The sequence below is a fragment of the Phascolarctos cinereus genome, unplaced genomic scaffold (assembly GCF_003287225.1).
Source record: "Phascolarctos cinereus isolate Bilbo 61053 unplaced genomic scaffold, phaCin_HiC Scaffold_5;HRSCAF=322, whole genome shotgun sequence".
In the NCBI taxonomy this organism is placed as follows: Eukaryota; Metazoa; Chordata; class Mammalia; order Diprotodontia; family Phascolarctidae; genus Phascolarctos; species Phascolarctos cinereus.
The window spans coordinates 254,578,516-254,602,397 of NW_027555958.1; the positions used below are offsets into that span (position 1 = coordinate 254,578,516).

Consider the following 23,882-nt stretch of genomic DNA (forward strand, 5'->3'; position numbering starts at 1 on the left):
TGCTTATCCTTATCTGCAAAGCTTTGGGGATATTACAGTAAAGAAGGCTGAGGACTAAGAGGAAAAGGTTATAGGGAGCTGGGAATTACCACCACATATCTTTTTTAAAAAATGAGTGTATTGGTAATGATGAATCCTCCTTTATGAAGTGCTACCATTAGTGATTATAAATCTGAACTTGATTGGATTTAGTTGAAATCTGTCCTAAAGAAAACCAGAATGTGATCTAAATGTGCTCCCCTATTAGGATTGTTGTAGTAAACCTGAACTTAATGTAAAAATACATTTACTATTTGGCATGAAAGTGTTAAACTGCTGGGAAAGGCATGGATCAGGAAAACCTGATTTAAAATCCAGTCTGAGTTTATTAGCTGTATGATTTCACTTTGTTTAAAGGGGAAAATGAAATAATATCACCCACCTCCCAGAGTTGTGAGGATCACAGGATTGTAAAGTGTTTAGCACAGTGCCTGGCATATGGCAAGCACTATCTAAATGTTCTTTATTATTGTTATTATTATTTCCTTAGCTGTATGTCATTACTCCATACTTGATAACTTTATACAGGTTTTGGCTGTGATAATTATACAATGCCAATGGTGATGAGATGAATGCTTTTCTATGGAAGGCAATTTGGTAGTGCATTCAACTGAATTGTGGTCACCTGACTGGTAATGGGTTTTGTTTCAAGTTTCAAATCCATAATATTGTTTATGATATTATGAAATTTGGCAAACTGTTGTATCAGATCTGCTGTTAGAAAAGCAACTTCTCTTATAATCTGGATGTTGTTAAATTATGAACTGAACTGGTAAAAGAAGGTAGAAAGTATGTTTGAAAACTGTTGTTATTTTATCAGCTCTGCTGATAAATATTCTGATGTACTATAATTTAAGAAACTGGAAACTCCCAGGTTTGCCTATGATGTGGAGGAAGTTTCAGCTAAAATTATTTGGCTGTCATTTATGAAAATTATGACATTGTTAAGTTATTTGGGGTTATTGTCATAATATTAAAACTTATCAAATATTTACATGGGTATATTTTTAAAGGGAAAATTCATAATTGATTACTGTGTGGGAAAAGGTACAAAGAAAAGACCTTGTAAATTCTCCTTTGTAAAACAAGATTTTGTGGGACCATCTCTGGTCATAAACTCGTTAACCCTGTATAAGAGTTTGCTGTGTTGTGGAATTCCTACTGAATAAATGAGGTACAAATACTCCTTGTACAAAATAGGGGTGAAAGTTTCAACTCGCTTAAAATGTAGAGTGAATTTCATCTAAGGTTATTTGCCTATCAGTTGTGGAGGTTGTGAAGTTATACCTGTAATAGTATATATATTAGTTATATCTTGAACCAACTTAGTCTTAAAAAACTCCAGTCCAAAAGAATAATTTTTCTTTCAGGGGTAAATATATAATACCCTAAGAGATGGATATATCTGTTAGTCTGGATGTTTATAGCAATTGGCCAGTATTGTTTTTCTAAGTTTTTGAATAAACTATCATACAGTGGATAGAGTGCCAGGCCTGAAGTCAGGAAGTCTCATCTTCTGGAGCTCAAATCTGGCCTCAGATACTTAATAGCTGTGTGACCCTGAGCAACTTACTTGACGCTGTTTGCCACCGTTTCCTCATCTGTAAAATGAGCTGGAGAAGGAAATGGCAAACCACTTCAGTATCTTTGCCAAGAAAACCCCAAATGGGGTCACAAAGAGGGACATGACTGAATTGACTGAACAACAACAATAACAAAATCATATATTCACTATCTGTGTGGGATATTTTCTTGATTTCTAGTGATAGATTTTATACCAGAGAGAGTTTAGATTCCAGGAAAAGAAGAAAAATAAGAACAAGAAAAAGATATTGGTCTTCTTCAAAAATGAAGAACAACCAAAAGAAATGCAGTCCCTGCCCTCAAGGAACTTGTAGTCAATGGAGGAAAACAACATATAAAGGAAACTGAAAAGTAGGAGGAGAAGGAAGGTACCTAGAATGGGAGTGTGATGGAAGAGTCCAAAAGCAATACAACTGGTAGGAAACAGGGAGACGACTCCCCTCCCCTCTACAGAGGTTTTGGAGCTCATGACTTTGCTCCACAGTCAGAGGGTCGAATCACAGTGATGTCGCAGAAGGCTCTGTCTTAGACTGTCTTCTTTCTCTACATTCTTTACCTTGGTGACAGCATTTGATCCCATAGTTTCAGTCATTCCCTCCATGCAGATGATTCCTAAATCTAGATTGAATAAAAATTAATCTCAACTCCTTAGTGTCAGTCCTTTATAGTGAATGAAGTCACCTATATGTTCCTTGGACATCTTAACTTCAATGTGTCCAAAAATGAAACTGCTTAGCTCCCTACCTCTTCTCCTCCCAATTCTCGGAGCTGGCTCTGTCATTTCCCTGAAGAAATCTGTTATTCCCCATTCAATAAACCCTACTACCTCTAGCATCCAATGTAATGTTGTTCAACATTTAAAGTTCTTCTTAACATGGTCCCTACTGACTTTTCCAGTCTTCTTATATTCTACACCCTTTCACACATTATAACACAACCATTCTGACCTAGTTGCTATTCTTCTTTTTCTTTTTTGTTTAGGCAGTGGGGTTAAGTGACTTGCCCAGGGTCACACAGCTAGTGTTATGTGCCTGAGGCCAAATTTGAACTCAGGTCCTCCTGAATCCAGGGCCGGTGCTCTATCCACTGTGCCACCTAGCTGCCCCGCTATTTGCTATTCTTCACACATACTACTCTGTCATCCCTATGCCTTTACACTGACTGTTCCACATTGCCTGAAGTGCTCTCCCTCCCGACCTCTGAACCTCAGAATTCTTAGCTTCCTTTAAGACTCAGTTCAAGTGCTGCCTACTCTAGAAGGCATTTCTACTCCTAGCTACTAGTACCATTCTATCTACTCTATGTTTATCCTGTAACTTCTGATTAATATATGTTGTCTCCCCTCCTCCCAATAGAATGTAACTGTTTTTGCTTTTTCTTTTTATCCCTAGTGATTAGCACAGTGCCAGGCACGGAGTATATATATTATAATGATGATGATAATAATATCTTGCTTTTATTTATTGCTTTAAGATTAGCAAAGCACTTCACATATGTGATCTCATTTAATCCTCAAAACAATCCTGTGAGGAAGATGCTATTATTCTCCTTATTTTACAGGTGAGGAAGTTGAGCCAGAGAGAGGTTGAGAGACTTAACACTTAACTGTGTGCCCAGGGTCACACAACTGATAAGTTATCTAAGGCAAGATTTAAACTCAGGTCTTTCTGGACTCCAAGGGCTGCACTCAACTCACTGTGCCACTTTCTTCTGAATAAATATTTGTTTGTTTATTTGTATATTTCTATAGGCCTTTATGTTTTTTAAACAATAATGATAGTATTTTATTTTTTCCAGTTACATGTAAAGACAATTCTTAACATTCATTTTTTAAAAATTTTAAGTTCCAAATTTTCTCTCTTCCTCTCTTCCCTTTCCCCTCTCTAAGATGGTAAGCATTTTGATATAGATTATATGTGTACAATAATATAAAACATATTTCCTTATTAGTCATGTTGTGAAAGAAGAAACAGTTTGCAAAAAATATATAGTTTGCAAAAGGAAAAAACCATGAAAGAAATAAAGTGAAAATAGTACACTTCGATCTGCATTCAGACTCCATCAGTTCTTTCTCTGGCTATGGACAGCATTTTCCATCATGAGTCCTTTGGAATTGTCTTGGATCCGAAGAGCTAAGTCAATCATAGTTGATCATCACACAATATTGCTGTTACTGTGTACAATGTTCTCCTGGCTCTGCTTACTTCACTGTAAGTCTTCATGTAAGTCTTTCCAGGTTTTTCTGAAATTTGCCTGCTCATCATTTCCTATAGCATAATAGTATTCCATTACATTCATATGCCACAACTTGTTCAGCCATTCTTCAACTGATGAGGATCCCTTCAATTTCCAATTCTTTGCTACCACAAAAAGAGCTGCTGTAAATATTTTTATACATATGTGTCGTTTTCCATTTTTTATGATTTCTTTGTATCTAGGGATACAGACCTAGTAGTGGTATTGCTAGATCAAAGGGTATACACAGTTTGATTGCCCTTTGGGTATAGTTCCAAATTGTTTTCCAGAATGGTTGGATCAGTTCATACCTCCATCAACAATGCATTAGTGTCCCAATTTTCCCACATCCTCTCCAACATTTATTATTTTCCTTTTCTGTCATATTAGTCAATCTGATAGGTGTGAGGTTAAAACAATTCAGAGTTGTTTTAATTTGCACTTCTGAAATTAATGATTTGGAACATTTTTATATGACTACAGATAGCTTTGATTTCTTCATCTGAAAACTGCCTGTTCATATCCTTTGACCATTTATCAACTGGGTAATGACTGTATTCTTATAAATTTGATTCAGTTCTCTATATATTTTGAGAAATGAGCCCTTTATCAGAGACAGTTGCTGTAAAAATTGTTTCTCAGCTTTTTGCTTTCCTTCTAATCTTGTTTGTATTGGTTTTGTTTATGCAAAACCTTTTAAATTTAATATAATCAAAATTATCCATTTTATATCTCATAATTTTATTTCTTGTTTGGTCATACATTCTTCCGTTCTCCATAGATCTGATAGGCAAACTATTCTTTGCCATTTTCTATCTCTATTCTTCTGTGATGAATAGCAATGTATTAATAATGTTTTGTAGAATTAGAATTTTAGAATACTTTGCAGAAAGGCTGTGGTTATAATACTAACATCATTACTGGTGTTACTGTGTTGTACACCTCCCTTGAAAGAAGAATGCACTGATTGAGCAGAAGTACTTTAGGTGACAGAAGTCTTGAAAGTTTGTACTGATAAAGCAGGTGATCAGGAGGGTAGGGTCAGGGTGGGATGGGAGAAAAAAGAGCCTTATCATGGTGGGAAAATCCTAGCCCCAGTCAAAGAACAATTGAGCTATAATTTTTTTTGCCATTCAATTTTATATTCAGTTCCAAATTCTCTCCTTCCCCCACCTCTTTCTTATCCATTGAAAAGGCAAGAAATACAAAACCCATTACAAATATGAAGTCATGCAAAACAAATTTCTTCATTAACCATATATTTATTAAAAAAGAGCGAGAAAATGTGCTTCAATCTGTACTTTGAGTCCCTTAGTTTTTTCTCTGAAGGTGGCTAGCATTCTTCATCGTGAGTCCTTTGGAACTGTGGTGGGCCACTGTGTTGATCAGAGTTACTAAGTCTTTCACAGTTTTACAATCTTTACAATATTGTTGTCACTGTGTAAATTGTTCTCTTAGTTCTGTTCATTTCACTTTGCATTAGTTCATATAAGTCTTCCTAGGTTTTTCTGAAACCACCCCTTTTATCATTTCTTCTAGCATAATAGTATTCCATCACATTCATATATCATAACTGTTTCAGCTATTTCTCAATGGATGGGTGAGCTATATTTCTCCATTAGCTCCTCCTCATATAAAACCCTTTGGCCCCAAAGAATGATAGAACACTTAATGTTGCATCATTGTCCCAGCTGGCTGAAATCCTCCTGCTTATCCCAGTTGGGAATCTTAGGATTCAGGCTAACTATAAAAGCTCATTTAGTTATGTCCTGATTTTGTGAACACTTGGAAAGAATTTTGCCCGAAACTTATAATCCTGAGTTCTGCACATGGTAATTTCCTAGGCCTCTATATTTTGTGGTACAGTGGGAAGCAGTATGATACAATGGAAACAGTGCCAGTTTCAGTCAGAGGACCTGGGTTCAATTCCCACTTCTGTTACTATTCTTGAGACTTTGAACAAATCACTTTAAAAACTCCACAAGTCTGTTTCCTTATTTGTAAAATGAAGGGGTTGTGCTAGATGGCTTCTGAGGTCTGCCATGCCAGCACTCCTCCTTGCCCCCGGACTGCCACCCAGGACTATGACCCAGATCCAAGCACGGGCAAAGCAAGAGAATCCTGCCTCAGCACCAGCAGAGAGATCCCCCCAATCCCCCTCTGGTCAGTCATATACTTCTGCTGCTGATAAGAAGTGTGGGAGTAGTCACTGTTTTGCTTAGCTTTTTAAAAAAATTAACTTTGTAAGGGAAGGTGCTTTAAGGGTTGTTAGGAAAGTGATCGTTGTATTAAAAACCCAAAATACATCAATAAAACTTCAAAAAAATGTATGTTTTGGTGAATTTTGTGACCTACCCTTATCCCAAGTGGACAAAGCCCAACATATTCTGTCTAGTTATGACTCAGTCTATCTGTATTATAAGTCTTCTCTTTGCATTTATTTAAGCTTTCACATGTTTACCTCTAATCTTTTTAATTTGGTTTTAAGTTCCTTGAGAACAGGGATGCTGCCTTATACTTCTTTATATCTATCATAGCACCTATAAAGCAACATTAGTAGCATGGATTGATTGAACTGTGCCTTTCCCAACAGAGACAATACTTAGCAAAGGGAATCCTTCAGTTATATTTTTTATTTTATGAATTTATTTTACACTTTCCTTCCAAAGACTAAAAATGCCATACAAAGAATTTCTGAATTTTCAGCAACCAACATCCCCAAACATTGTAATGCCAGAAAATCCTTGATGTGGGGAAGAAGAGGAGAAGCAGAACATCTCGAAATGGCAAATTTCAGGGTCCAAATCACTGCCCAGCAAATCTCTGAACACCAGCAGGGACCCCACCCTATATCCGGCAAAAGAAGGAGGGAAACTGATGTTTTCATCTTTCTTTCCAGACTAGCAGCACAGTCCTGCCCTCAGAACTGGGCTCAGCCTCCTCTTTTTATCCCTGCCTTCTCCAGTATCCACTGTCAACATTCCAACTAAAATGTGCCAGAAACCAGGAGATGTCTGGACTCAGAAAGGTTGTATGAACGATGAGCTGGTCTAGAAGATAGACTCCATGGGCTCCAAATTCATCTGCTCTCTCTCCAAGTTTGGGTCCTTGGGAATCACACGGGAAGATCTTAGACACTTAGTGTGAAAGAATTCCTTGTGGATGAGGATGAAGAGGATTGCTGGGGGAAAAAAGGCTAGAATAAAGCTTAGGTTATGGTAATCTAGCATCAAAGTTGGTGACTCACTATTAGAGGAGATGTCAGGACCCAGTGAAACCTATCTATTCCTAAAATGCACCACAGATTTACTCTTCTTTTCCAAGAAACTTTTCCATAATTACCTCCCTGAGCTTTTAACCCTCTACTCAGAATCATTACTTCAAGTTATTTCTGTTGGAATCTAATGGAGAGACATAATTAGGTTCAGAAACAAGGAGAAAGAAGTAACAGAGAAGGGGGGGAAAATTAGGAAAGACAAAAGGAAAGAAGCAGACAAAAAAGAGAATGAGGATAGTTGTACTCTCTACTTTCCATCTACAACTTTGCTTGGTTTGAACTCGAAGGAACAAGATGCCCCTTCCAGGATAAGCTGATCAACCTTGGATATCCAACACCTTCCAGCTCCCTCAGCCTCCCCTCTCCCCTCTGACTGGAGGACTGGAAGGTGGAGCACTGAACTTCTCCCACAGCTTTCCTTTATAGAGGTCAGGATCTGGACTTTCCAGCTCACTCTCCTGTAGCTTTGCTCAGTTTGAACTCCACAGCACAAGATGCCCCTGGTTATTTCCACTCCCCCTCCCCTTTCCAGCTAGCCTTGTAAGCTCCTTGAGGGCAAGGACTATTTCTTTTTCTTATTTGTGTCCTCATGCTCAGCAGTGCTTAATAAACGTTTATTGAATTGAACAGTCAGGTTTATTTAGTGTTTGCTTAAAGAGCAGGATCTTAGGTACCAATGGAAAAATAGAAAAGAAACAGAAGGTATAATTTCTGCCTTTGAAGGGCTTATAATTTAGTTGGAAAGATAATACATAGCTATGAAACAAATAATGTTATTAGGATGGAGTCAGTCCGATGAACACATATGGATATGTAGGAATATATACACATACACGTGGGGGAATAAAAGGAATAGTGGGTTAGGAGGGTGCCTTCTAATGGAAATTCTTTTGGAGAAAGTTTGATTAAGAAGAGAGGGATAGAGATAGGAACCAGCTCATAGTTCGGTTCAAATCTGGTCATGCCCATGGGTCTAGGGACACTCACCAGGATACAGGAACAATATGAAGCAGATAAACACGATGAAATAAGGCCATAAAAAGGTGATCCTTGGGTCTTTGTCTTTGAAACTCTTCATCTGTAGTGTATGCATTAGCAAACCAATGAATACAGTTATAGCTGTTACCCCCAAAAAACAAGAGGGTCGCTTAACCTCTGCAGGCCTGTTTCCTCATTCACATTTAACTACCAGGTGATGTTGGCAGCTATTCACTGGGGCTCTCCCATGCTCAGTTTGGCAGTTTGTACATACCTTGGTGGGGCAGAAGAATGAAGTCAGTGCTGAACTTTCTATCTTTACCAGACAGGTATCAAGTTTCTATCCCTCAACTCTCCTTCTCTGTGTGGGCAGCTCCTTGTCCATAGGCACTTGTCTAGCTAGGTGTGTGTGGGTCAGTAGATGTTTCCAACAACAACTCACTGACTTTTATTTTGATCAGAACTAAATTAGATGATGACTCTCAGCAATAGCCAACTATAAGCAAAGAGTGTCCTTCACCCTTCTGGGCCTGTTTCCTCATCTATAAAATAAGGGGATTAAGCCAGATGATCTTTCAGGTCTCTTCGAGTTCTAAATTATATGGTCCCTCTACTGAGGGTATCCCTGAAACTAATAGCTTTCCACTTAGGCAGTGCATATCTCATCATGCAATAAACTAGATAGTGTATTATAACCCTACCCTTCCCAGGCCACTATAGTCTCTTGGGCAGTCCTTCCTGACTCTCACCATTGCTTATGGCTGGAATTCTGTACATCAGTCCATGTGTATTTTGGTGCATGTCCTAAAGAGTGGCATATGCACGTAGGTGCCAAAATTGGCATCTATTAAAGCCAAAACTTAAGCTAATCACCTATGGAAAGAGGTGAGGTCTATTCAGCATCTGATGTTGACTCAGAGCTTTCTGAAATTATTCCAGCATATTTTAAAAAGCACCGAACCCATCAATCCCACCTAAACTCTTCTTGCTATCTCAGACCTCTGACAGAATTTAATTCCCTCTGCCCAAACACACTTCTAAATTACATTCATCCTTTCCCCTAGAATTCAACATCTATTTTTGCTTGACCTTGTTTCCCCACCCAAACTCATGTCTTATATTAACTCTATCTCTTAATCTCATTCCTTTCCTTGATTTGAACTCTTGGCTCAAATGCTCCCCAACTGACACCTATGGGACATTGACTCAAATTCAACCTCACTTAATCGAACTTCAAATGCAACACCCAACCCTTAGTCTTCCACCAAAGATCTCTTCTCTATTAGTCCAATCCTAGATCTCAAGGAACAGAATGAGTCTCAGCCATCTCTAACTTTGCCTAAAGGTTTAGTAAAAGCATACAAACAACACACCAAAAGGATAAAAGAGACAGATACTTCCACCATGCTCAGTTCACAGTCTTAGTTTGGAAATGAAGCTCGCATATATTGCTACCCAAGAAATCAGCTCTATCCAGAGTACAGCCTGTTTGGGAATGGTTTGATGGGGTAGGAGGTCTCTGCAATTTTATACTGAAGCAGACAAAAGCCTTTGACTAATGTACTAACTGAGGAGAAGCAGGTCCAAGGCCCCTTTGAATATATCAATCATGAATAGATCAGATAATGATAAAAGATAAACACGGTCTTTGGCAGAATTCCTTTAGTATGGAAACTGCACTAATGGGTTCATTAGTCGTTATCTGTCCACCTTACTTCTCCTAGGGGAAGTCTAACTAGTCTATAACACTTACCTCCCCCTGCCCAAACCCCCTTCCATTATTCAGTACCTACCCATTCACTAAAAAACTGAATTCACTGTCCATGAAGACTGACCTCCCTTTTCCACAAACACATCTCCTCAATTCACTTTACGTTTCCCACAAGTGCATTCTCCTGTAGATTACCCAACCTCTCCAAATCTCACTCTGCCAAATCTCACTCTCTCCCATCTAACTCTAACCCTAACCCTAACTTCAAAAGCTCTGTCTAGCCTCCTCCTTGCAATTTTATTCCCACTCCCATCTATATTTACTGCCAAATAGCCCACAAGGCACATATTTTAGAATGCCAGTTATATCTCTCCTTCCGAAGCTTAATAATAGAAAAAGCTGACAGACCTAGTTTCCAAAATGGGACAGGGAAATGAAATATACCTCTTCATGGACAACAGGCAATATTTCTATGACAGATGACTGGGAAGGGGAATGGAGTCTGATCTGCTGTACTGGGGTATCTCCCAAGAATTTGGGCATGTATGTTTTGGGTCCATGGAAAGAAACGTGTTCTGGCTGAAAGATTTGTGCTTGAAGAGGGCTATCCCTTATTGATCTCTGACTCTGGTATATATCAAAGATAATGGTGACTGAGACAGGAAGAGCCACCCACAAAGGAAGCTATAAAAGTAATTATGGAGAAACAACTTCCTCTCTCTTTATCACTTTTTGGAACACACTGCTTAGGATTCAGGCCTTTCACCTTTTAGCAAATGAGGGAGAGGACATAGCCTCTCCCCTTTACCACCAGCAGTTATGGCAGCTACAGTACATAGCAATCAGATAGATATCTAGGTGAGGGTGAGACTGGACCTCAAGTACTTGGCTGCCTTTTCTGCTTTGTATTTCTTTCCTTGAGCAAAAGTGACTGAACAAAGATTCTGAGACATATTAACTAATCTTGGCATGGACCTCATGAGCTAGAAAGCTGAGGAGTTTGAAAATCTGGTACTGATGACTAATGGGAGGTAATTCTTAAAACTGCAGTGCTGGTCAGAAGAGACTAACATCTTTGGGAGATTTGTGGGACTGCTGAAGAGATTTCACTTTCCTCTCAGCAGCAATTTAAGGTCCAAGGTCCAGATCTTCTAGCAAGAGCATGGCTTAGGCTTTAGCCCTTAAGCTACAGAATTCCAATGGCAATGTTCTCCTCTGAGAAATACTGCAGTTGGAGGAATCATTTTCCACTGACAGTCACACTTAACTCCAGAATTTTACAGCTCATGAGGTAGCTATGAAAGCTAGAACCTTCTATCTCAAGATCACTAATAAGTCATTCATGCTCAGGGAAATAAACACAAGCAGAAAACGCAGCTAGGGACTTGAGTGAGGTCCAGTCTTATCCCCATCTAGGCAAGCAAATATCCTCACTGCCACATGCCTATAACTGCCATATAATTGCAGGGTAGGAATAGTAGAGAAATTCCCTATCCCCTTGAGAAGTCCAAAGGAGAGACTGCCTGAATTCTAACTGACATGTAAAGAGAGTTGAAGAGAGAGAAGCTGTTCCTTCTTAAGTCTTATAATATACTGAATGGGTGGTTCTTCTTGGTGTCAGTCATAAATAATCCTTGACACAGTTCCACAGATCAACAAGAAAGTGCTATGTAATCCTAAAATACTAGTCCTCAGTGTGGAACTAGAGCATCTCTCCCCCCACTGAGATTATTCTCATGGTCGGCTCCATGCCCCACTTCCTTCCCCTGCCCCCCAGTAGTAAGCACTTAACAAATTCCTTCTTTCCATTCTTCTTTCCATTTTTCCTTCTTTGTAAGATACCCCAGTACAGCAGATAAGGGAAGATTCCCTTGATCATAACCCAGTTAACATTTCTTATTCAATCTGCCACCAATAGGCCCACCCCTTAAACTAGATACATTTCAAAGATAGGGGAACCAATTTTTCTCATCCCATACCTGTAATGCTGTCCATGATGGCAAAAATGAGACACTGCAGGGGAAAAGGGGAGCATAACTGGAAGAAGAAGCCTAGCAACATGAGGTTCAGGAAGAATGAGAAGACAACAGCGAAGACAATAAAGCACCGGCCATAAATCAAGTATCCTGTGGGGGGAAGTGAGAATCTGGGCTAGGGGTAATGGGGTCACTTCTCCCTCCCTCAACTTAACCCCAGACTTCAAAGAGAATAATAGCTAAAGGAGTAAGAGGTCAATGACTGGCCAGGGCTAAGAGAGGCAGGTTATAATAAGAACAGGGATAGAACTCCAAGTGACTAGGCCAGGAAAGGAGGTCTATGGAAGTGAGCATGACTGGGGATTGGGAAGGGATTGTGGGGGTGTTAACTGAGGGAGACAGCTCATCATGCTCTCCTAACATGTCAGCACTTGAGCTGCTTGTTTATATTGAACTTTGTTTTTCTTAGATCTCCTCCACCCCCAAACCACCGATTTATGCCACTTCGTCAATAGCCACTAGCCTCTTCAAGGGCTAAAGCCTATGGCAAAGTACAAACCACACCCTGTAAAGGACCCTGCTTACTACCTGCTGAGTCTCCTGGCTTCCAGCATGCTCCTTCGACACAGGTCTCCAAAAGGTTACTGAACACCATTTTGTCGGGGTATGAGATCTGTGTCCAGTGAGGGAAGACGGTGGCCCAGGTTAGCATAAGACTGCCCATGAGGTTGAAAGCCAGGGTCCCAACCTAACACAAGTTCTTTAGATCAGCGATCGAAAAGATAAATTCTCCCTAGTGAGGGAAAGAGATCATGATGGGACTTGTGCATACCTGCATGTATTCTTTTGCCACTCTCCCTCCCAGCCCAGGATTTGTTCTTCTATCTAGCTGAACTAGTAGTTTTGAGGCATAATGAGATTGGAGGTCTGTTTTCCCTCAAATTTTTTAAACAGGATCTGGCCCAGGGTGGTCCTTTACCCTTTATATAATCCTCATCCTGGCTTCCACCAAGTCTTTATCTAATAGTCCCACTCTCTAATAATATGCTCCTACTTCATTACTCCCTAACTTCTCTATACTTTGGCAAGATTAGTCAATATACAGTTCCCCATACCTCTCAACACACACACACACACACACACACACACACACACACACACACACACACACACACACACACACACAGAGTATTCATTTTCTCTTCCTTTTTTGCCACAGGTCATTTCCTATATCTTAAGTGCCCTCAACCATCCCTTCTAACAATCTATATCATTTGTAACCTGGTTCAAAATTTAAAGACTTTCCTGTCTGATCCCACAAGATCTCATGACATTCTATACTTCCTCAGATCTTAAGGGACCTCAGAGGTCATCCATGACAACCATCTACCCATTACTTCAGGAATCCCCTTTAATCACCATCGATGACAGTCAGTTAACTAACTTCTACTGTAGTAGAAAGAACAATGGATCTACAGCAGAAAACCAGGTTTCAAATCCTGCCACTGCTGATTACTGTGACCACAGACAAGTCACTTAACCTCTCTAGGTCTCAGGTTCCTTCTCTAAATGCCCCATGGTGGGGGTGAGGGGGAAGGTGGCAGGAAAAGTGGGAGTGGAGGGTTTATCATATACACATACAGTGAAAGGGCTGCAGTAGATGATCTCTAAGCTCTAACTCTTCCAGCTCTGAATCTCTGATCCTGTGACCTCTTGGGATGGGAACACATTACTTCATAAGGCATGCTATTTCACTTTTAGACAACTTGAACTGTTAGAAAATTCTTTCTTTTTTTTTTTGTTGAACTAAAATCTTCATCATAACTTTCATGCTTCACTCTCCAGGATCAAACTCTTAAGTCTAATACCTATTTGATACGGTAAAACTTCAAACACTTGAAGACAGGAATCAGTTTCTCTTTTCTGCCCACAAGTCTTTTCTTCCCCACTATATACTCAATCAATTATCATATGACATAGTTTTAAGTCTTGTGATATAAAGGCAGCATGGTACAGTGCCAAGAGCACTGGATTTGGAGTCAAAGCACTTGGGTTCAGATCCTGCCTCTGTAAATTGCTGTGTGACCCTGGGCAAATCACTCAATCCATTCGGGCCTTCACTTCTGCATCTGTAAATTGAGGGGTTTAAACGAGTTGGTCTGTAAGGTCCCTTTTATCTCTAAATCTGTGATCCTATATTGAAAATTTCTTCTCTGTACTGGTTACCTTTCTCTGGACATTTCTCAGTTTTTCCAGTCATTCCTAAAATGTGGCACTCAGAAATAAATACAATATTTTAGATATGGTCTGACCAGCACAAGGGTACAAGATGCAGTGGAACTACCACCTCCCTATTCCAAGCATTCTATTAATGCAGCCAAATATTGAATTACTTTCTTGAGAGCCACATTACATTATTAACTTATATTGAACCTGCATCAATTAAAAACCCTAACTCTTTTTCATATGAATTATTGGTTTTCTGTATTTGTATAATTATCTGAACCTAAGGGCAAAACTTTCCATTTATCCTCACTAAATTTAATTCACTATTCCAGCAAATCAAGAACTTTTTTGAATGTTGATTCTGTCATTCAATGAAGTGCATATTCTCCTTATCTTTTTGTTATCTACAAATTTGACAAGTCTTTATTCAGGCTCTTGATAGAAACATTGAACAGAAAAGGTTTGGGGACCTACAGTCCACCACTCTTACCTCCAGGCTGACTTTGAAATAACAATGTGGGTATGGTTATGTGGGTAACTCCCTCTGGTGGTATCAATGTCTTCTTATCCTATGCCTTTCTAATCTAAATTATTCTATAAATTCTCCACTGGGTGTACACCAAATGCTCTGGGGGGCTTCTTTTAGGTCTCTTGAGATTATGTTATTTCTCATATGTGTTATCTCTTACTCGCCATACATAACTAACCTGCCTCCTTTTCCAGTCATACATCTCTTTGATATATGTCCCTTATCTTGAACAATTTTTGGTTGGTAATATGCTTCTGACTTCTCATAACTATCTCTCCATTGCTCTGTGGGTTACTGTTGCTTTAAAGCCCCAGAACAATGAGAACTACAACATGGCAGCAAAAAGAACTCGATTAAAATAAGTGCTAGAAAAATAGTAAATAGGACCAGCAGCAATGAGAAGTCATGGCAAAGTCCCTGTGATGTAGTCATCAGTATTAGAAACTTCTAGCATCATAGTCTCCATCTGGGTATACGCTTCACTAAGCCAATTAGGACAGTCCTTTCTACATGAAACCAGGTTACACTGCCCTTATGTTTGCAACCTAGAGAATCATGTAGATCATGTAGGCAGCTGCAGAGTTAGATGACTGTTATTAGGAAGGAAACCAGCATTATTAAGCACTTACTATACGCCAGGCACTGTGCTAAGCTCTTTACAAATATTATCTCATATGATCCTCACAACAACCCTAGAAGGTTAAGTCTTATTATTATTATTCCCATTTTACAATTGAGGAAACTGAGGCAGACAGAGATTTAGTGACTTATCCAGGATGCACAAGTAGTAAGTGTTTTGAACTCAGGTCTTCCTAACTCCAGGCCCAGAACTCCATCCATTATGTCACTTAGCTGTCTAGGTTTGTCCAGTAGCTTGACATCTTGGATGTTACAAATAAGGGAATACTCCTTGATGGGTCAGATAGATCTTTCTACCTGGCAGAACAGCTGCTGTATACGTGGAAATACAGGGAACTGAGAAAGAGACCCTTTGTTCAGTCTGTCTTTCAATATAACGTTTTCAACAAATGATGATTTTTTACAGTGACCCACAATTTGGTTCTTGAGAGGTTATGATAGTTCATGACTCACAGTTTAGTTTCAGTGGAAGAATACTGAAAGGATGGTTTTTGTTCCTGGGAAAAGCTTAGGTCATAAAAAACCCTGTGGACTTACCAAATGCAATTCTGCCTGCTCTCTTCCTTTTACTGTGAAATATATGTACTGATAGACCAGTTCTATGGCCTGTTCACCCAACAGCATATCACAATCTAGAGAGTAAGAATTCTTTTTCCATGCGGTTCATACTGTACGAATAGTAAGGTTGAACTCCTGAGTTATTTTGGATCTCAGTAGATTCCTTCAATGTTCTGGAACTTTATGCAATCAGCATAATGTCATCTGCAAATAAGGACCCTCATGATTCACAGTAATCCCTCTTCCACTTAAACTGTGAATAGAACATTTTCTATGATAATTGCAAATACCTTCAGTAAGCATCTATCTCCCTCTTTTATGCTTTGCTTGAATTAATCACACGCTTTTCAACAAAATTATCTATTGTTGCGCCTGTCATGGAATCTTGCATGATTTTGACATACGATGAGAGATAGTTTATTGGATGACAGCCTTTACAGCTGTCCTTTGCTTAATCAAATGCTTTTTTAAAAAACAGTCAACAGTAGGATCTTGTATTTTCTGTATCTTTCAGTCAATTATGTGATTGTAAGGATATAGTGTGCTATAGAATATTGTTCACAAAACTCTACTTATTCCTTTCTTACATCTTCATACAAGATTCCCCCATTATATGTGTGAACTATCTTCATAAAGATGTTATAGAGAAGGATGAGCAGTCATGAATTAGTTCTGATTTTTAATTGCCATTTTTAGCAGTAATAATATACAAGAATTCCCCTCTTTTCCCCCACCAAACGTCTGGTATCCTTCCTTCTTTCACACGTAATTCAATTCAACATGCATTTTCTAAGCACCTACTGCATAGGAAGCACTGTGCTAGTCACTGGGGATTTAGACAAAAATAGTCCATGCCCTCAAGGAGCTTACCTTCTACTGGAATGAATCTGGCCAAGAGATGATGAGGGCCTGAGCTAGGTTTGAGTCCTGGTTCTTTCATTTATTGATTGTGTGTTCTTGTGCTATTCATTTAACTTCTTTAAACCACAGTTTCCCTATCTGTAAAATGGAGATAGTAATACTTGTACTATCTACCCACAGGGTTATTTTAGGAAGGAACTTTGTAAAGCACAATATAAATATAAACTATTACTGTCACTGATAATGATGCTATAATAATAAAGCCAAAAGCAATACTAATACTAATAACAAGAATAATGTTGAAAGAACGGGAGGAGAACGGCAGGGTGGTATCATATCTCAAACCACTCAAAGCTCTAAGGTCTTCTCCTAATTTCCTTGATTTCCATTCCAAATAGTCCCTTCTTAAGATTCTCTCTTACAACTGTCTTCTTGATTCTATTCTCTAAAACCACTCCTCCACACTTCAGATTTGACAACAGACTGGATATGCGAGGTGAGTGACTGAAAACCTGGGGTGACTACTGGATGATAGTGGTGATCTCAACAACAAAATAGAAATTCAGAAGAGAAAAGAGTTTTGGGGAAAAGATAATGAGTTCTGTTTGGGACAGAGTGGATTTGGACAGAGATACCTATGGGACACCCAGTTTGAGGTGACTGAAAAGCAGATGGTGATGAGAGATTAGAATTTAGGAGAGAAATTAGGGCTAGATATATAAATCTGGGAATCATCTGTTTAGCGATGATAGTTAATGGAATCAGAACTGATGAGCTCACCAAGCAATATAGTACAGAGAGAAAAGAGGGCCTAGGACAGTCTTGGGAAATACCCATAGTTAGTGGGTATGACTAAGGATCCAGCAAAGGAGATGGAGAAGGAGCATTCAGATAGATAAGAAGATAATCAGGGAAGAGGAACGACAAGAAAACCTAGAGAACAATGTCCAAGAGGACAGGGTGACAGTCAAAGGCCACAGAGAGGTCAAGAAGTATGAGGATTGAGAAAAGGCCATTAAATGTGGTAATTATGAGATTGCTGTGACTCTGGAAAGAGAAGTTTCAGTCGAATAGAAAGAACAATACCCAACTTCTGGGTCATGTGGGCAGTAAGGCTGTAGACTAGACATTTTCTATGATCCCCATGATCTCTTAGATGTCTCTAAAACAGAAATAATGCACCAAAGATAAAACAACTTCAGCCAGCTCCAGGACTTCCAGAATCCAAAAGACTACAAACAAACCCAGGAACCAAGGCTTACTGACCTTAAGCTCACCCAGCACCCCTAAAACCTACCCCCAAATCCCTCTCTCCCATCCGTTTTCCTCAGCTCCTGGTTATGGGAAATTTGCTCAGGGCTCTACAGCCAGGTTGGTCACATCCCTTCAGGAGCAAAAAAAAAAAAAAGCCTGTGGGGGCAGCAAGTTGCTTCTGCACCATAGCTGTAGAGTTCTGACCTGCTTGGAGCTGGGCCAGAGAACTGAGGGACAGAACATGGTGCAGAGCTAGGCACCCTGCTAAGGCCAGTTCTGACCACCCAAAAGTCAGTTAGGGCACAGACCTAAGCTGGAGAACCCTGAATCGTCCAGTGTGGGAAGAGGCTGAGACACTTTGAAATCTAGCCCCCAAGGAAAAAACATTACTCTGGGAGTCAAGAGAATTGGGTTTCATACTATGGTTAAGCCACTTGATAAGTGACCTTGGATAAATCATTTCATCTCTCCAGGGCCCAGATCTCCAAGATCCTTCCGAGCTCCAATATTCCAAGATTATGTGATCTACATGTTACAGGGATGATACAAAGATCTATGACTTAACCACATTCTTATTCTCCCTTTTCCTCCCTCCAAGCACCTCTGCCTACCACTTAAATGGTCCTAGCACTACATACCCAGGACATACTTTTAAAAGCCTTAAGAGTACACAGCCAATCAGTGCATGGAAACGTGGGAAGTATGCAAGCCTGTGTGTTTGTGGGGGGGGGGTAAGTGGGGGACAGGAGTTGCTAAAGGTCAGGTTTATTCCTGTAGAAAATGCTTGGGTGGTTTTAAGAAATGTTTGCCGCTGAACAGTAAGAATAAATCTTCACTTTTTTGGGGGGCGGTGGCTTATTTCACTCTTATGTGCAGCGCCCCGTGAGGACACCACCTCACCCCTAATCTCAGACAGCTGCAAGGAGCACCTGGAGGTGGAGTGATTCGCCCAGGGTCACAGAAGGGTCAGAGGAGGGCCGTGGCCAGTCTTCCTGACTCGGACGTCACCATTGCTGCCTCTCTACTTTTTTTCCTTTTAATTTTTAAACCACTCTGAAGGAGCTGTAGTCCCCTCTGTAATGCCTCACTGAGCCTAAGGCAGCCGTCGCGCTGTCGGGACACGACAAACCCCCACTGGAACCGGGAAGCAGCTAAGGCGTTCCTATCAACCGGTCTCTACAACCCCTCTGGTCACCTTTTCTAGATTCTCCAGCTCCTGAACCTCGTACTCTTCTTTCACTTCACGGCATCCGTCCATCCCCGGCGCCGCCGCCGCCCCCGTCTCAGTCCTTTTCCCGTCTTCCCGGCCTCGGGGGAGAAAAGCTGTGAACAATGGATACCGCAAATAGGATCGGCAGCGGTGGATGGTAGCATTCTCCCGGTAGTGAGATGGCGCAGAGGCAGGGACGACGACGGCTGACCCTACCGGTTACGGTCCTTCCTAGTCACCTGCCCTCAGGAGAGCCAGCTTCGAGCCCCAAGACAGACGCGCCCCCAGCCCGAGGGCTCCGCGAAAGCGAGGCGCAGCCTTTTCCCCTCATACTAGCATCCCCATTGGCCTAGAGCCTATGGAGGGGCGGGGTCGTGCGGCGAGGGGCGTGTCCAGCGGCCTCGGGCTGGAATCCTACGGGTCGGCTCTCTCCGGGCGCAGGTTGGGGGCGGGGCCATGCGGAACAAACGCAACCACTTCTTCTGGACAGTTAAACTGATGGGCGGGGGGAAGGAGAGGAGCGCTTCTGGAAGAGATGTCACTCTCTGTCTCCCCCTTTACCCCATGTCTGCCTTTCCCCGCCCCTCCCCTTAACCCCTCTGAATCCTTGAGGAAACACTGCAGAGCCTGGAAGGAGACAGAGATTACTCCCTTCTTAGCAGGAGGATCAAATGAAATACTTAAAAAGGCTAAGCCGAGCTGGAAGGAACCCCAGAGACCATGTACTCTAACTCCCCTCATTTTACAGATAAGGAAACTGAGGCCCAGGGAAGTTAAGTGACATTCATTGTTTTTCTCTCACTGAACAGTTTAATTGGGTTCAAATGTGTTGCTGGGTTGTTATCCCTGCGTAGCTGAGTTCATTAGCATATTATTTTTGAGAAAAGTACTACAGTCACATTGTGGAACATCTGCATTGCAAATACTGTGGAGGAGTGGGGAAATGAACCTATGTATCGTTGAGTTTGCACCGGAGGCAAAATGACTTCTGAGACGAAGGAAACAGCCTCTACCTCTTGAGATTTTCTGCCAATAAAGAGAAGACTAACCACAGAGAAATACATACATTTTCCACAGGAACAAACCTGACCTTTCCCAGCTCCTGTGACCCACACCCCAAAGTTTGCATTCTGCTGTGGAATGCTTTGAAGAGAAACTAATAAAGTATATGACCCAATCTATGCCATAGAAAAGAAGGTGCTCCTAGACCAAGCAGTGTACTAATAAATTTATTTCCTTTTTAGTCTGACTACTCACTTCTTGACTCCCAAGTCTCAAAAACCTTATGGTGGGAGAGAGAGTCTCCCTGGGCTCTCATGGGAGGCAATTTGGTGGGATGATTGAGACTCCACCAGAAAAGTGACTACCACCCATGACAAATAGAAAATGTAAGAGGTAAGATTTTAATAACTCATCTCTGGTGGTAACTGGTTTATTCTCCCGCTTCAAAGGGCAGGTAAGAATCATTTTCACTTTAACTTTGTGTTTGAGAAGCCAAACTGAAATCTGAGTTAACTTTTGTTTCTGTACGGCTTAATCCCTTTATCTCTTTGACCCAGGGACTAGAAACCTTAATCTTAGAAACCATTGCCTAAGGCTGAATAGCTACCTGGCGGCTGCACCTACTACCGGTATCTTAATCTCAGGGATAGTAGAGATCAAGTCATCTTTCAGTGGTAGGGACCCCTGACTCCACTGACTGCCACCCAGACTGGGCCTAAAACTTGCCCTGAACCCCATGTCCTGTAGTCTTTATTTTTCCTTTTGGACAAAGTAAGTAATATCTAATCAGACTTCTGTCTGATTATGTGAATATGTTGATATGACTGGATGGTCAGTAAGTGGTGATTGAAGGTTGAAAAGTTGCAAGATTGAACTCAGAGACTAACTCTACTGCTGTTTCTTTTCTCAAGTCCAAAGGAATATTGTGGAAAGACTTCCCAGGGGCTGAACCTCATCCTTAAGACACAATTCACTATAGTTTGGTCTCTGGCAATAGAGACTCTGATTTAGGATAGACTGGAAGCCAACAGAGGTCTAATCTGTTTTAAAGACAAATAGAACATGCAGGATATAAAATAAACCTGCATAAATCATCAGCATTTCTATATATTACTAACAAAGCCCAATGGCAAGAGATAGAAAGAGAAATTCCATTTAAAGTTACTGTAGACATTATAAAATATTTGGGAGTCTATCTGCCAAAACAAACCCAGGAACTATATTATATGAACAGAATTACAAAAGAGTTTTCACACAAATAAAGTCAAATCTAAATAATTGGAAAAACATCAGTTGCTCATGGGGAGTCTGAGCTAATATAATAAAAATGAAAATTCTACCTAAATTAATTTACTTATTCAGTGCCATACCAATCAAACTACCAAAAATTATTTTATAGAGCTAGAAAAAATAATAACAAAATTCATTTGGAAGAACGAAAGGTCCAGAATATCAAGGGAATTAATGAAAAGAAATGCTAGGGAAGGTGGCCTAGCCATATCAAATCTTAAATTGTATCATTAAGTAGCAATCATCAAAACTACTTGGTACTAGCTAAGAAATAGAGTGGTGGGTCAGTGGACTAGGTTAGGTACACAAGACACAGTAGTCAAATGACTGTAGTAATCTACTGTTTGATAAACCCAAAGACCTCAGCTTCTGGGATAAGAACTCACTATTTGACAAAAACTGCTGGGAAAACTGGAAACTGGGCATAGACCAATACCTTATACCATATACCAAAATAAAGTCAAAATGGGTACCTGACTTAGATATAAAGACTGATACTAAATGGGAGAGCAAGGAATAGTTTACCTTTCAGATTTATGAAGAACAAAAGAACTTATGACTAAACAAGAGATAGAGAACACTATGAAATGCAAAATGGATAACTTTGATTACATTAAATTGAAACGTTTTTGCACAAAGCCAATGCAACCAAGACTAGGAGACAAACAGAAAATTGGGGAAAATTTTTTACAACCAGTGCCTCTGATAAAGGCCTCATATCTAAACTATATAGACAACTGAATCAAATTTATAAGAATACAAGTCCTTCCCCAATTAATAAATGATCAAAGGATATGAATAGGCAGTTTTCAGATGAAGAAATTAAAGTTATCTATAATCATATGAAAAAATCTTCTAAATCACTATTGATTAGAAATATGCAAATCAAAACAACTCTGAAGTACCACATCACACCTACCAGATTGACCAACATGACAAAACAGGAAAATGATAAATGTTGGAGATGTGGGAAAATTGGAACGATAATGCATAACTGATCCAACCATTTTGGAGAGCAATTTGGAACTATGCTCAAAGGGCTACAAAAATGTGCATATCCTTTGACTCAGCAATACCACTTCTAGGTCTATATCCCAAAGAGTTCATACAAATGGGAAAAGGACCCACATGTATAAAAATATTTATAGCAGCTCTTTTTGCAGTGGCAAAGAATTGGAAATTGAGGGGATGCCCATCAACTGGGGAATGGTTGAACAAGTTGTAGTACATGAATGTAATGGAATACTATCATGCTATAAGAAATGATGAGGAAGTGGACTTCAGAAAAACCTGGAAAGATTTACATAAACTGATAGTGAGTAAAGCGAGCAGAATCAGGAAAACACTGTACACAATAACAGCCACATTGTATCTCTTGTCTCTTCTTAGCAATACAAGACTCTAAGACAATTCCAGAAGACTCATGATAGAAAATGCTATCCACATCCAGAGAAAGAACTATGGAGTCTGAATGCAGATTGAAACATACTATTTGGGAGCTCTCTCTCTCTCTCTCTCTCTCTCTCTCTCTCTCTCTCTCTCTCTCTCTCTCTCTCTGTTTTGTTACTTCTTTCTTGTGGTTCCTTCCATTTGTTCTAATTCTTCTTTACGCCACGACTAATGTGAAAATATGTTTAATGAGAATCTATATGTAGATCCTATATCAGATTGCATGCTGTCTTTGGGAGGGGAAAAGAGAGGGAGGGAGAGGGAGGAAATTTAAAACTCAAAAGCTTATAGAAGTGAATGTGGAAAACTAAAAATAAATAAATACATTTTTAAAATTAAAAAAGACAAATAGAATAGCATAAACAAAATCCCTAGGACTTCACTGGCAAAAATGATTTTTAAAAAAATAATACTTTTCAAGCTGTCCAGGAAGATTCTCTACAGGATTTTCCTTTAAAGTGCTTGATTTTTTTTTTAAGATCTCTTGAGTTGAAACAACTGCTTCTGCTGTCGAAATGGTACCCCTAAAAAAGGAGTTTTAGAACCACAGTAAAATATTTTTCTTCACTGAGACCCTTAGAGGTCGTCTAATCCAGTACCCTTACTTTACAAATGACAAATTGAGACTATATGTGTTAAATAAGTGGAAGAACCAGGATCTGAACCTGGGCTTTCTGACTCTAAATCTCTTCTGCTATACCAAACCATTTATTTTTTACACTGCAGCCCCTTCTTACCTAAGAAGTTAGAGTAAAGCTGAGATGTATTCCTGCAGGATGGGATAAAAATTATCAGACTATTCTTGTCCAAGAATCTTTGGGGGGCTGAGATCGCCTAGGAAAAGACAGTAAGCTTCTCCTCTCGTTCTGAAGAAATGGGAGAGCTGAAATCTCAGGAGAGGTAAGAAGTGTATAGGCCAAAGAGGGATGTTCAAGGAGCCTAGAGTAAATGTTGTTGCTGTTATTACCTCTACCTCTAGCCTAACCTGGCAACAAGATGCTAGGAAAGGAGAATTATCTAGCAGAATTGTGTGGGTCACCCATAGCAGAAAGCCTGGAGCTGTT

At 40.0% G+C, this 23,882-nt stretch overlaps 1 protein-coding gene across 2 annotated transcripts; it reads right to left on the bottom strand.

Moving 5' to 3' along the window:
* Positions 1-6,473: 6,473 nt before the first annotated feature.
* LOC144457668 (transmembrane protein 225B-like) lies at positions 6,474-19,399 on the bottom strand. Of its 2 annotated transcripts, XM_078155673.1 has the most exons (4): positions 12,389-14,223; positions 11,804-11,950; positions 8,123-8,254; positions 6,474-7,039 (listed from the first exon to the last, which is right to left on the bottom strand). In XM_078155673.1, the coding sequence occupies exons 1-4, from the start codon at positions 12,522-12,524 to the stop codon at positions 6,909-6,911; spliced, it is 546 nt and encodes a 181-aa protein (XP_078011799.1). In that variant the 5' UTR covers positions 12,525-14,223; the 3' UTR covers positions 6,474-6,908. The 2 variants fall into 2 exon arrangements, 1 of the variants encoding a protein (XP_078011799.1); XR_013487131.1 differs by lacking the exons at positions 8,123-8,254; positions 11,804-11,950; positions 12,389-14,223 and adding an exon at positions 19,063-19,399 and having other exon boundaries at positions 6,955-7,039.
* Between the last annotated feature and the right edge of the window lie 4,483 nt (positions 19,400-23,882).